Source organism: Plectropomus leopardus, chromosome 13 (assembly GCF_026936395.1).
Source record: "Plectropomus leopardus strain MGB_pleo_1.0 chromosome 13, ASM2693639v1, whole genome shotgun sequence".
In the NCBI taxonomy this organism is placed as follows: Eukaryota; Metazoa; Chordata; class Actinopteri; order Perciformes; family Serranidae; genus Plectropomus; species Plectropomus leopardus.
Window position 1 is genome coordinate 32,195,970 of NC_142188.1, and position 13,953 is coordinate 32,209,922.

Genomic DNA, 13,953 nt, shown 5'->3' on the forward strand with positions numbered 1-13,953 from the left:
TTGACATGGAGAATTTAGTTTTCCAAATAATCAGATGTTATACTTGTTAAACTGCATTTTTATATGGACCTACTGTATTTGGTCCTCACTGAGTCTTGTGTCTGGACTCCCCCTCCAGTAGAGGAGCAGAGGAGCTAATGGTTTGATCGGCATTAAAATTGCCCAGTAACGTGCTACAGAAAGAGTTTCTCTTGCTTGTTTGTTTTCCTAGTGTGCTTGCTTGGCAATATTAAAGCTGTTTTCGTTATCCAAAGGTGCTCCACCTCTTTCATCTTTGGAAAAAGATAAAGACATAGACTTTGACTTGCTACAAGACCTGATGGATGTTGATATTGATCCTTTAGATATTGATTTGGAAAAAGATCCACTCGCCGCCAAAGTGTTTAAGGTAAGATCATGATGACATTCTTTTGTTCTCTATTCTTCTTTTATTTACTGTTACTTGACACTGGCTTGTGTAATGATTTGTACTGTGTATTGCAAGTTAACTGTTAAAGGTAGCAAATGCTGCATCAGAACTTTCTTGCTATAAGAAGCAGCCGTAAAGCTACACCTACTTAATGAGATATAAGAGCAATGAAACAAAACAAAAAAGAACATTACATGAGAAAGTCAGAATATAATATAATATATAGAGATATGTTTTTATAGGAAGAGGTTGTAATTTATCAGAAAAAAACAGCAGCATTATATAATAACAAGAACAGTCATAATATTTGATATTAGTAATGTCAACACTGAAGTAATTAATTATTAAGTTCAATTTTTGTGAAAATAGATTTATACTATGAGATGAAGTAAGAATTTCATTTTAAAAAGTTGTGATATTAGAATGCTTACAATATTATGATATACATTATAGTCAAAAGATGACAGAAATCTTCCAGATTGTGTGTTAAATGAAAGATTTGGTCGAGTAAAGTCTGCAAAAATATTATTCTTGAAATATCCTAAAAAAATGTAGTTATAGCATTATTTATTTACAACTTTTTCTTGCAAAATAACACTTATATCTCTTTTTTTCTTTTTCTTAGAATATTCCTACTTAAATGTCATACATTAGTTTTGTTGCCTTAACAATAACCCAAATATTCTGTTTGTTAATGACAACACTGCAACATGTGACAATACTACATGAACTCTACAATTGTTTTATGTGTTCAAATGTATGAATTTGTCAAAATTATTGGTGTATTCTTTTTGTATAATTAGTAATATGGATCTCTTGTTGTAGTATAAGCGAATGCTTAAATTATTACAAAGCTTTTGAAAGTTCAACAAAGTATTTTCTCCTGAAAGCTGCCCAGCAGCACAGTTTCCATAAGCTACCTCAACCTCATTTGTCCCTGACTTAAGCTCCATGTTCAGTTGTGAACTGCTGGTAGCAGCAGAGAGAGCACAAGCTGAAAGTGCACGAGGAGCGCTACACTCTTGTTCCTGTGCAAAGCTCAACAACTTGCAAGCTGCCTAGTCAGCAGGAATGATAAAAATTATTTGACAAGCGATTAATCAGTCGTTAAGAATTTAATCAATCATGTGAAATTCGATCGATCAGTTGATAAGCTATACTGTGCTGTTAAAGTATTTGCAATATGTTGCTTTGAGCTCTGATTGGTCACTTTTTTATTTCATTTTAAATAATTAATCAATTAAAGAGAGTGCTTACAATTTGTAATCCTACCAGTTAAACAAACTGAGGGATCCCAGAAAATAAAGTTGTTTCTTCTTTCTTCATGCTGTTTTTGAGTTGATGTAATCAAGAAGTGTAGCATATCATATTTTTACTTTGAGCAACTTAATCAACATTTTTTTTTTGAAAACATGCAGAAGTTAATGTTTTGACTGAAGAGTGAGTCCATTTTACCCTCATGTTTCACGTCCCCTCCTTTTTATGTCCGTCCTCAGCCTATAAGCAGCACCTGGTATGACTACTGGGGCGCTGACTATGGCACATACGGGTACAACCCGTACATTGGAGGTGTTGGTATCCCAGTGTCCAAACCTCCAGTTGCTGCTGAAAAGCCCGGGTCTCAGAGTCTGTCAGTGTCCGTGTCACAGGGTGAGTAGAGGCTGGATTCTGGGGCTGGTCTTGACCTCTCTAAATAAACGTTATGATGTCCTGCCATTTGATCTTTGACCTTTTGTCTCTGTGTGTCACAGCACTGGATGCCCGGCTAGAAGTGGGCCTGGAGCAGCAGGCTGAACTGATGCTCAAAATGATGGCAACTCTACAGGCCGACTCCATTCTTCAGGCCCTCACTTCAAGCTCATCCACAGGTAACCACACAGAGCAGGACACGGTCTTTAGTAATTGAACCTAAGTGCTCAACAACCTGGGGACAAAATGTTTTGATAGAGTTTGTATTGGGTGTCTGCAGTATGTATCGTGGCTGTAAGATGTGCTTGTTGTCTGCTTTTCAGTGAGCCAGGCCTCCAATGGGACTGATGACTCCCTGCTGAGGGCTCTGCATGGAGGAGGCTCTCCTCCAGCCAGCAGCCTGATGGTCCAGTCCTCATCCATCCCCATGCTGAGCGCCTGTTTCAACAAGCTCTTCTCAATGCTGCAGGTCCACCACGTACAGGTCAGCACACACAAAAGCCACAGTAAAATGATGAGGTTCCATCTGTGTTTTTAGCGGTTTTAAGATATTAAGCTTCAAAGTTTTGCATTCCAAACAGCATAAATGAAATGGATCATTTTTGTTATGTTAAAAATGCAAATAACAAAAAAAACCCACTTCACGTAATGTTAATAAGTTGTCACAGACTAAGAATAGATGAAAAACTCATTCTACGTTGACAAAAATGTGAAACACAAAATACCTGAGTGATTGCAGTCTGAAGTGGAGTCTGCTTCAGCCTTGAGTCTGTTGATACATCCGTTCCCTTTTCTTTTTTTATCTCTTCCAAATTCCAATTTTAGTATCATATTGAAGTGTAGACTCTGATTGAGCCACTCAAGGACATAAAATGTTGTTGTTTTGAAGCAGTTTCTGTTAATTTTTTAAGGCGGGAACCTAATATTTGACTGCTAATTGATAATTTTGGATAAGTATTTGCTTCTCGATTTTGGGATTCAGATATTCCTTTTTTTTCTTTCTGAGAAACTAAATTAGATAATGTACTTTAATGTCCCCCATACATACATTTTACTCAATCATCCATGTGTCATTCTAAAAAACATCAAGCATTATCTGGAATTTGGAGTCTAATTATGAGCAGTTATGTTTAGTAGCCTCTTCCCTTTACTTGATGTTTGGTAGCAGATAGCTTGCAAAGTCTGGATCAGAACCAGTTTCATACTAGAAACTTGACTGAGGATACCTTGTAAACGTACTTATAATGTCTAACAGGAAACAGGCAGAGTTCTCCTTAAAAAGTCGTAAAAAGAATTGAAATCATTAATCTAAAGATAAGTAATTAATCTTTCAAAAGTCTTAAAAATGCTCAGATATCTAAAGTAGGATTTTATGAATTGTTTAGTTCTGACCTTGCATTCAAAGATCTCAAAAGAACTGGTATATCTGTTCATTTGTTAAATAATTTAATAATTTCTTCTTCTTAAACTTGTCATGATGGGAATCTGAATCGATTGAGAAACACAAAATCGCCCAGAAAACTGGCCAGAAATGCCAAATATTTCCCACCTCTTTTGGTAAACCAAATAGATACTCCGATGATAATAAGATACATTCATTGTTTTCCATGTGTTAGATGCTAAAAACTGTGCTTTTCAAACATTTGACCTTCTTTATCACTGGACAAAAAAGTCATGTTTGATGTTACAGTAAACATTTGGGCAAATGAAAACTGTCCTTCAGTTTTGGGTTTTAGAAAATCTGTCTTAAACCTAATTCAGATGGTACTAAAAACAGTCTTAAATCTAATTTGTCTTAAGCTACAGGAACCCTGAGCAAGGGGAATTAAAACCTGTTGTCTTCTCTCAGCTGGAGTCCCTGCTGCAGCTGTGGTTAACACTCAGTCTCAACACGTGTTCTGGAGGAAGTGAGGAAAGCGGATCAGACATCTTCCTGTTCAACGCCAGCCGAGTGCCCACCATACCGCTCAACCAAGGTCAGGACCACCACATTGTCCTTCCTTCTCAGAACCTCTGAGAGAGCTGGAAAACTCTGGTTTACATTGCCTAGTTTTTATTGAATTCTTTTTTTTATACATGTATTATATTCTCTGTGTGTGTGCATGTGTGTCTCCAGCGTCCATCAGCAGTTTTCTAACGGTGCTGGCGTGGTACCCCAACACCTCCCTGAGAACGTGGTGTCTGGTGCTGCACTCTCTCACCCTGATGACCAACATGGCACCCTGCGGTCAGTACTCCACTGTCACTGCTCTCCCTCTGTGTGTCAGCAACACTCGTGAAAATATTACAACTCAGTCAAACACTCACGCTATGCAGGTTTCCCTTACAAATTTGCACAAAACTAAAGCGACATTTTCGAAAGGTCAATAAAAGACAATTGCGAGATGACTGCGTTTGTGGGAGTGGCCACGTATGAGGGATTTCCGGGAGTTGATAGTCCACGATTTCACGGAGGAATTGTGGATTCAAACCTTCCAGATGATGCAATAACGCCTCTTGTAGCTCCTGCTGCATCATGAGGGAGCCAGTTCCTACTGACAAGCTCATAGCCATAGCATCATGTGACCTAGAAAATCCAAAAAAAAGTGTTTCCATTGCAGTTTTGTGAAATATTTATTTTTTTTTTTTTTGGATCAACTGAAATACCTCCTTTTTACGAAATTGTTTCTATGAGGCGTAGTTTATATTCCCAATTTTAATTTGCGAACTTTGGGGGTTAATTGAAACCTGACCTCCGTCTGTCTTTCTCTCAAGAGACTATTTCTCTGTCATTTGTTTGATTGTGTTCCATGAAAGAGCTTAGTCACTATGTCTGCAGGGATTGGTTCATATCAGTAAGTGTGAAATATAACACAGTCTGGCGTAAAGAAATATTTTAGAAATATGAATGCTTTTGATGTATTAATGGAATGGTCGCTGATTTATTTCATGAAACAAGGTCAAATGTTTACATGTGCCAGCTCTAACTTTAGGACACTTAATTAAGAAATTGCTATCAATTTGTCCAAACTGGACCACTTGGGGGGTGCTGTAAGTAAAGATGTCTCATGAATATGCTACAGGTCCACATGAAACATCCAGGTATACTTATTGGTTGTTTAAATATAAATGCAGTGTTTTTCAGTATTCAAATCTTGATTTTTGGATGCCTCATGCTCAAAAATTCATCACCATGGGGCAATAACATCCTGTCACTTTGACTATAAAAGGACAACTTTTAATTCTCAGCAAGGTGATTTTCATTATGCTTTGAAATAATTGGAAAAACAGCTTTGAGAGAAACAGAAATGCAATCTACCTTTGAAAATGGTCAGCAGTCTAAGACTTTTTTGACTCAGGTTTTTAGGTGTGTTTTTCCCCTTATAATTCTGTAGCTGATAGTTGTCAGTTGTCAGGCGTTCAGTGATTTATATAAAATGTGTTTGAACTTCCAGCCTCCAGCAACGGGATGAGCTCTCAGGAAAGCACAGCCCAGCAGATGGTGTCTGATCCCACACTGGTCCATGTCCTGGTGCGTTTCCTGTCCGGCAGCAGCACCAATGGGACGAGCCAGCACAGCTCTCAGGTGGGACCCACCGCCACCCAGGCCATGCACGAGTTCCTGAGCCGCCTGCAGGTCCACCTGTCCTCCACCTGCCCGCAGATGTTCAGCGAGTTCCTGCTCAAACTCATGCACATCCTGTCCACTGAGAGGTATGCAGTCACTTCTTGGGAAATATATTTTATCAGTAGTGTTTGCATGTTACAGCACAGACATCAGCGTTATTTTAATAGATGCTCTAGGATTGGTCTTTGGAAGCTAATAGTTCATCTTGACTTTTCAGGGGTCCGTTCCAGTCAGGGCAGGGTCCACTGGATGCCCAGGTGAAATTACTGGAGTTTACTCTGGAGCAAAACTTCGAGGTGGTGTCAGTGGCCACCATCTCCTCCGTCATAGAGTCCATCACATTCTTGGTTCACCACTACATCACCTGCTCCGACAAAGTGGTTTCCCGCAGTGGCTCGGACAGCTCTGTTGGCGCCCGGGCTTGTTTCGGTGGTTTGTTTGCCAACATCATCCGGCCAGGAGATGCGAAGGCTGTCTGTGGAGAGACAACACGCGACCAGCTGATGTTCGATCTCCTCAAGCTGGTCAATGTGCTGGTGCAGCTGCCTCTATCTGGGGACAGAGAGTTCAGCGGACGGCTGCCGCCGGCCGGCAGCGGAGCTGCTGATAGCAGCGTGTCAGATGAGGAGAAGGTCTGTGGCAGCAAAGAAAGCGTGGCTGGTGGATCTGCGTTCAGTCAGGGTCCCCCCGCAGGTGTGGCCGACCTTGTGCTAGCCAATCAGCAGATTATGAGCCAAATCCTATCAGCACTGGGCCAGTGCAACAGCAGCGCCATGGCCATGATTATAGGTAAGATAATCACAGAACAAGAGCACTGCAGTTCCTAGCTCTACCAGCATTTTCAGCATCTTTTACCTCAGTTTTGTTTTTACCGCCCACGACGGTATGGTTTTGGTTCCCCCTCACTGTTCTCATCTACCTGGTTTCCAGCAGCAGCAGATGGCTGTTTTCAGTGAAAAAGCTCTGATGAACCCACTCTACACTACCTTCCCAGTAACAATCAGCAGAAAGACACAGTTAGAGACTAGCTGCTAAACATAGTGAAGCATTTAGCAGCTAAAGACACAGATATTTTTTTTTTTTTTAAAGGGGTTGGTAGAGACCAAAAATTGTGCTAAAAGTAGAGTGGATATTGGATTTACATTCATGAGGTGGACACAAAAATTACTCCAAATGAATGCTCAAGTTGAATTGTTCTCCATAGCAACGTAATAAAGGGATAATATGTCATTGTTAGCACAAAGCACAGAAACCACATTCCTTCAGGAAGGTCAGTCATGTGGAAATTGGGAATTGTCAGTTTCCCAATTGTCAGGAGTTCCACAGGGCTCTTGTGCCCTTGTTGTTTAACATTTACATACTCCCACATAGTCGCTTATTAGAAAACACAATATTACAGTTTTTATGCCGAGGTATTCTTTTTCTTATTAATTTTGTGTTGTTGTGTTTACAGCCGTCCCAGAGTGCCCTCATGAAAAATCATGTCAAAAAAGGACCCATGACATCAGTAAACTGACTTAGTAATGTCAGTCATACAGCAGCAGTTGGTTGTACTTTTCTGAAACATTGCATTAAACTTTTGAGAGACAGTATGATGTGTTGTTTGTTAGTTGATAAATAAAAGAATTTCCCTCGTGGGTGAATTGTTCCCTTGAGGGACCAGAGGACCAAAAAAAATGACATCTGGGGATGATAAATTTCTTCTGCTGAAGCTGGCTCTCCTCTCTGCTCCTCAGGAGCCAGCGGCCTCCACCTGACCAAACATGAGAACTTCCACGGCGGTCTGGATGCCATCTCAGTGGGTGACGGCCTCTTCACCATCCTCACCACCCTCAGCAAGAGGGCCACCTCAGTCCAGGTCATGTTACAGCCCATCCTCACATACATGGCCTGTGGTTACATGGGCAGACAGGTGAGCATCGACTTTAGGTGTTTGGGCTTTGATGATTTGATATCAAAGTACATTACAAACAATACCAAAACTTGTGTAAATCTGTATTTTTATTTTATGTTTTGTAGGGGTCTCTCTCCACCTGTCAGCTGTCGGAGCCTCTTTTGTGGTTCATTCTGCGAGTTTTGGATACCAGCGAGGCTCTCAAGGCCTTCCATGACATGGGTTGGTACACACAACTCTTACTGACCTTTAGTTACCCCAACCTTCAAACTAAATGCATATTCAGACTGTACACCAACAACAGAGGTGTTTTTGTTTATTGTGTGTTGTCTTGTGCAAGATGGGTTTCATGGTCTAATTCTGGTTCAGACTGAAAGATACTGATTTGAGGCAGATGTGAGCTGTGGTTCATCGCAGTGTTACAGTGGAAGCAGAAACAATATCAACTCACATCAACAGTCAATGCTGCTCTTACGTTTTGAAAATAGAGCAGTCCTACAAATATAGTTTACTTTGCTTGTGTCCATGCATGTCTTTTAATTTTTTACACTCATTCAAAAATGGCGCTCATGAAATGTTAGTTAATACCTTCTGTGCCATGTCCTGTTCTGATTGGCTCCAAATCAGCCATCACAGTGTGATCTATAGCTGTTTTGCATTGACAACCAAAGATTTTACCACATGAACTTTCATGTCAGACATTTCAAAATGTCACCGTGTTAAGGAGCCGTAAGTGACAATAGTTTTCCTAATTCAATGTTTTTCTGGGATTTATCGGGGAGGAGTCCTATCCCACTGCAGGCAGGTACTTCTTTGTCAAACCCCAACTGCAGAAGGACTTTTAAAATTTTGCACCATTGTTAAATATTTTCCAGAATGTAGACAGTTTTTGTAGCATCTGATTCAATTAAAAACCGTAACCTTGCTGTGTTTTACCAGGTGGCGTGCAGTTGATCTGTAACAACATGGTGACCAGCACCCGGGCCATCGTGAACACGGCACGCAGCATGGTGTCCACCATCATGAAGTTCTTAGATTCAGGTCCTGGAAAGACAGCAGACGGCAACCTCAAAGCCAGAGTGATGACCTCAGAGCCGGACAACGCTGAGGGACTCCACAACTTTGCTCCCTTAGGTGCTTTCCCTAACTTTTGACTTAAGCTGTTACATCCTCTGGCACAATATCTTTATATTGAAAGAACGTAATATAATACTAATTACATGTACTCATTTGTAATTCTAAATTATGTATTTCTCCCTTCATAGGCACCATCACATCCAGCAGCCCCACAGCACAGCCAGCAGAGGTCCTCCTCCAGGCGACCCCACCCCACCGTCGGGCCCGCTCAGCAGCGTGGTCCTACATCTTCCTGCCGGAGGAGGCCTGGTGTGACCTCACCATCCACCTTCCTGCTGCTGTGCTGCTGAAGGAGCTCCACATCCAGCCTCACCTCGCATCTCTAGCCAGTAAGTTTCACCCAATTTAATAAGGAAAGCAAATTAGAAAAATTTAACTTGACAATTTTTTTCAAAGTGCATATCCATCACTACTTTACGGCCACCTAAATCTTAGATGAGACCTCAACTGTCATTCCTTTATATTTTGCCCTGTCCTCTTCCTCCTACCATCCAGCCTGCCCATCCTCGGTCTCGGTGGAGATCAGTGCTGACGGGGTCAATATGTTGCCTCTCTCCACGCCGGTCATCACCAGTGGCCTTACATACATAAAGATTCAGCTAGTGAAGGCTGAGGTTGCGTCGGCTGTTTGCCTGAGGCTGCACCGGCCTCGTGATGCCAGCACCTTGGGTCTGTCTCAGATCAAACTCTTGGGCCTGACGGCGTTCGGTAACACTTCCTCTGCAACCGTCAACAACCCCTTCCTGCCATCTGAGGACCAAGTCTCTAAAACCAGGTACCATAAACTGATTTTGAACTCAAAGTTTGTCCATTTGTATCAGATGTGGGTGTTATTTTAACCGTTTCCTTCCTCCCTGCACAGCATCGGGTGGTTGCGTCTTCTCCACCATTGCCTGACTCATGTCAGTGACCTGGAGGCCATGATGGCCAGTGCTGCTGCACCCACCGCCAACCTGCTCCAGACCTGCGCAGCATTGCTCATGTCACCTTACTGCGGCATGCACTCACCCAACATTGAGGCTGTGCTTGTCAAGATCGGCTTGCAGTCCACTCGCATCGGACTCAAACTCATCGACATTCTGCTGAGGAACTGTGCCGCCTCTGGCACCGACCCTGCCAGTGAGTCACACACAGCTGCATCACTGCTCGACTGTTAATCACAGGCATCAGAGCCACACAACCTTAAAAAGCATCAAATAGACCTAAAATAGCCAGACTAATTGCCTTAAGAGGTCCTTAGGATGTCAGAGCCTGAAAGAATTTGACAAGGACATATTTCAATTTTTTTTTTCCCCAGCAAGTAGTAAGTGTTTTGTTCTGCAAGACTTCACAAACAATTTGGTGATACTTTTGTTTTTTACAGGTCAGCATTTTTTACCATTAATTTCTCAGATCGATAGAGAGAGACAGAGGTCAGTTGGTGCGCTTTCAATTGATTAATGACATTGAATCAACAGTATAAATACATAGTACTTTTCAGGAAGCAAAGTAGGACAAATTTCTAGGGAAAAAATCTGAAATCACAGAGACAATCAGACTAAAGCACTTTCAAATATTCTTATGCAGACTGTGTAACAGTTGCACTAATTAGTAGAAACCGAGTGAAGTGGCATAAATAAAGCAGTCCTGCCGAATGAAAAGCAACATCTCTGCTGGAGTTCTAAACAAGCCTAAAAGCGAGAACAGATCTGGTCCTGCACCTGCTTCTTTCATACCTGATGTGGTCGAACCTGACTGGTGCTGCCAAATGTGAGTCTCAAATCAAGCCTCTGCCTCTTTGCCTCTTCCCAATTCTAAATTCTAAATTCTAAGTAATTTATACACAAATACTGCCACATGTGAGAAGAAGAACTTCTGGAAAATGTAAAGATTCACATAACATGCAGCATGGCAAAAGCAGTATTTGAACACTTCACCTTCGCATTTCAAAACAACCACCTTTTAACTGCTGATCACATCAGCTCACCATCAGGTCATGTACAAACATGGAAAAAACACAACTTTATCGTAAACAAATTTTATGTGTCCACCCCAGAGCCTGCTAACAGAATTTGGCACAAATCCCTACAATAGATTAGATTCTCATTTATGAGAGTGTTTGTAAAATTTAACTGTAATACAGCTTTTAATGCTTTTAATCTCATAACGCATCAAACTTTCTGTGATAACTTCAAATCAGCGATGTCAGCTGATCTTGCTAAAGATACAAGATGATGGACCCAACAGTTTCTGACAAGCTCTCAAAGATAAGATTTTGAGAAAATTTAGATGAAGCTGCAAAATTTGACATTTGTTGAGCAGAAGATGTTTGGAGCAAAGATGCAGATGAATGGAGAGATTGAGATAATGATTGATAAACTGTGTAAACTTGATTGTTAGAGCACCACCTTTAGTTCAATGAATAGTGGATGAAATTTGCACCCCAACCACCAATTTTGATTGTATGGTTTTTGGTGAACAGAAGGTTTTAGGGGAGAGAATAAGAGATAAGAATAATGAGAACAAAAATAAGAAGGTTCCAGCTAGTATACTGCTGCTTTCTGTGCTTCAAATATTTGCTGTTGATTGCAACTAAATTCTGAAGGCCAAGAAAATGGTATTCTGGACATTCCTAAATGGCATACAACACATGGATGCAGATGACTGGCACTGCCAGAAAGAGAAATATTTGAATAAATTATATATAATATCCACAACTGACCAAGCTTGCTTCTCTGCAAAGTTTTGGGATTCCACTTCCAAAAATTGTTGTGTTTAGCTTCAGGCATAGACCCGATCTGGATTTAAGCATCATTAAGTGTCATCTACCCCTCACAGTAAGCCTCCAAGAATGAAATGTAATGGGTTAGAAAACAGAACCCTGCACATCTATAAAAAATGTCCAAAAAATATAAGAAAAAAAAAATCTATCGTATGTGTTAATGGTAGTTCACAGGTATCAGAAAACATCTGTAAAAGCTTGCTAACTTTTGAACGTGAGAGCCATCCTTATTGTAGTCTTTGCTTCTGTCTTTGTAGATTTGAACAGTCCTCTGCTGTTTGGCCGACTAAACGGCCTCTCCTCAGACTCCACCATTGACATTCTGTACCAGCTGGGTACCACACAGGACTCTGGAACCAAAGACAGGTACATCATCCCGACTCCAAGTGTCCTTAAGCTCCCCTCCATAAGAATAACAACCCATGAGATACACTTTTCCATCAAGGTTATATTCCAGACAGAATTAAGAGCTGATAGTAAAAATTGTCCTTTCGCTCTCCTTGTCATCTTTTACTATCATATAGTCGTGTTTGGTGCATATGAATTCCACTGTGACGTCACACTGACGTACTAAGGAGATAAAGCAGTTTTTCCAAACCACAGGATGAATTACTTATTGCTGCTCGCTCCGAATTTTTTACCCTCCAGAATCCAGGCTCTTCTTCAGTGGGTCCATGACTCTTCGCGGGTTGCGGCTCACAAGATGAGTGGCCCCATGGGATACACTGGCGCCAGCTCTTCCTCTGCATCGTCGAGGGAGTACGGCCTCCTCATGCCTTCGCCTTCCCACCTCCACTGTGTGGCAGCCATCCTGTGGCACAGCTACGAGCTGCCTGTTGACTACGACCTGCCTGCACTGCTCAACAGAGAGCTCTTTGAGTCAGTCTTTTTCCTTATTCTAAAGACCATCCATAAATAGGTTGCCCAAAAGGGGAAATTTAGTCAGTATGTGGTTACCCTCATGTCAGTTGACAAAGAAGTGAGAGTAGTCGGCCTCTTAAAGCCCCTTAGTCATCTCTGACTAAGTGTAATTGACCTAAGTCATGATAATAGATAATAATAACTGAAATTATGCAGCATCTTTTGGAACTACCATTGCAGAGTGCCTCACAGCTAAGGACAAATAAAAGAATGCCGGAGAACAATCGATTACAAACTCACAGTCAGCAAATAATGATAAAACAACTAACAAAAATGAAAAAAATGGATAAAAACACACATAAAACAACAGATAACATTTGTTATTTGTCAAATAATATATTTAAATGAATATTGCACCAAGTGGAATCTGTGGATGTTTAAACACTATTTACCCTTCTTACTCTCCATGATAATGCCTTAATAATTGTTCACTACATCAGTATGGATTTTGCAGCAATTTGAGTACTAACAACATAGATTTTCGGCTGGTGATTGATTCTGTTCATTCTGTCTTCCTCCAGGTTGCTCTATAACTGGTCCATGTCGTTGCCGTGCAACATTGTGCTGAAGAAGGCTGTGGACAGCCTGCTGTGCTCTATGTGTCACATCCACCCCAGCTACTTCTCTCTGCTCATGTCCTGGATGGGGATCGTCTCAATGCCCAGCGCCAGTCACTCTCAAGCCCAGCATCACCGCCTCGCCATGACTGACGATGGCAAAAAGCAGCACGACGCCACCACCAATGCTGCAGGACTGACTGACGACTCCAAGCACGCAAGACCCCCCATTAATCTGTCCGAGTCCCAGTTAACCACGCTGGCGGCTGCCTCCCAGTCTCCAGGAGCCATCGAGCAGCTGCTGGACTCAGGCTTACCCTCGCTGCTGGTGCGCAGCCTGGCCCAGTTCTGCGTCGGCCTCCTGGCCAGTGCCGACCTACCTCTGCCTGCTGCTCAGGCCGAGAGACGACATCACCACCACCACTACCACTCGTCCTCCTCACACATTCGGCCTCCTCTGGCTGCAGAGCTGGCTGCTCCGGTGCTGCGCTTCCTGACTGAAGTAGGCAACAGTCACGCCATGAAAGACTGGTTAGGGGGACCAGAGGTCAACCCGCTGTGGACGGCACTGCTATTCCTGCTTTGCCATTCCAGTGCCAGTGCTAGTGCTGGTGCCAACGCAGGCTGTCAGTCTCTGGGCTCTGGATCCACGGCAGGTCCCCCTCCATCCCAGCCTCAGGCTTCAGGATCACGCTTCTCCTTGGCATCTTCTGGGCAGGCAGGAGGACTCACCACCCAGCAGAGGACAGCTCTGGAGAATGCCACTGTGGCCTTCTTTCTCCAGTGTATCTCGTGCCACCCCAACAACCAGCGGCTCATGGCTCAGGTCTGCTCTGATTATCCACTCAATCCACAGAGATTAGGCCATATGACACATGAACCAACAGGATGTGTCCTACTTACTTTCAGCTTTTCAGACCAATAAATACACAATAGAAACCCACAAAATGAAAAGTAATATTCTCACACCTGTTTTCC

At 42.2% G+C, this 13,953-nt stretch overlaps 1 protein-coding gene across 7 annotated transcripts in view; it reads left to right on the forward strand.

Annotated features, from left to right (window-relative positions):
• birc6 (baculoviral IAP repeat containing 6) overlaps positions 1–13,953 on the forward strand; it is a 143,995-nt gene that overhangs the window by 39,402 nt on the left and 90,640 nt on the right. For 5 of the 7 annotated variants that reach the window (XM_088086964.1, XM_088086967.1, XM_088086965.1 and 2 more), the window contains exons 38-54: positions 255–388; positions 1,906–2,059; positions 2,161–2,277; positions 2,422–2,582; positions 3,948–4,074; positions 4,215–4,325; positions 5,533–5,791; positions 5,923–6,494; positions 7,442–7,617; positions 7,725–7,821; positions 8,539–8,733; positions 8,865–9,065; positions 9,232–9,511; positions 9,599–9,855; positions 11,755–11,863; positions 12,146–12,376; positions 12,940–13,801. In XM_088086964.1, coding sequence (XP_087943090.1) covers positions 255–388; positions 1,906–2,059; positions 2,161–2,277; positions 2,422–2,582; positions 3,948–4,074; positions 4,215–4,325; positions 5,533–5,791; positions 5,923–6,494; positions 7,442–7,617; positions 7,725–7,821; positions 8,539–8,733; positions 8,865–9,065; positions 9,232–9,511; positions 9,599–9,855; positions 11,755–11,863; positions 12,146–12,376; positions 12,940–13,801 — 4,043 coding nt within the window. The remainder of the gene's footprint in view (positions 1–254; positions 389–1,905; positions 2,060–2,160; positions 2,278–2,421; positions 2,583–3,947; positions 4,075–4,214; positions 4,326–5,532; positions 5,792–5,922; positions 6,495–7,441; positions 7,618–7,724; positions 7,822–8,538; positions 8,734–8,864; positions 9,066–9,231; positions 9,512–9,598; positions 9,856–11,754; positions 11,864–12,145; positions 12,377–12,939; positions 13,802–13,953) is intronic. The other 2 variants (XM_088086969.1, XM_088086970.1) reach the window with 1 other exon arrangement.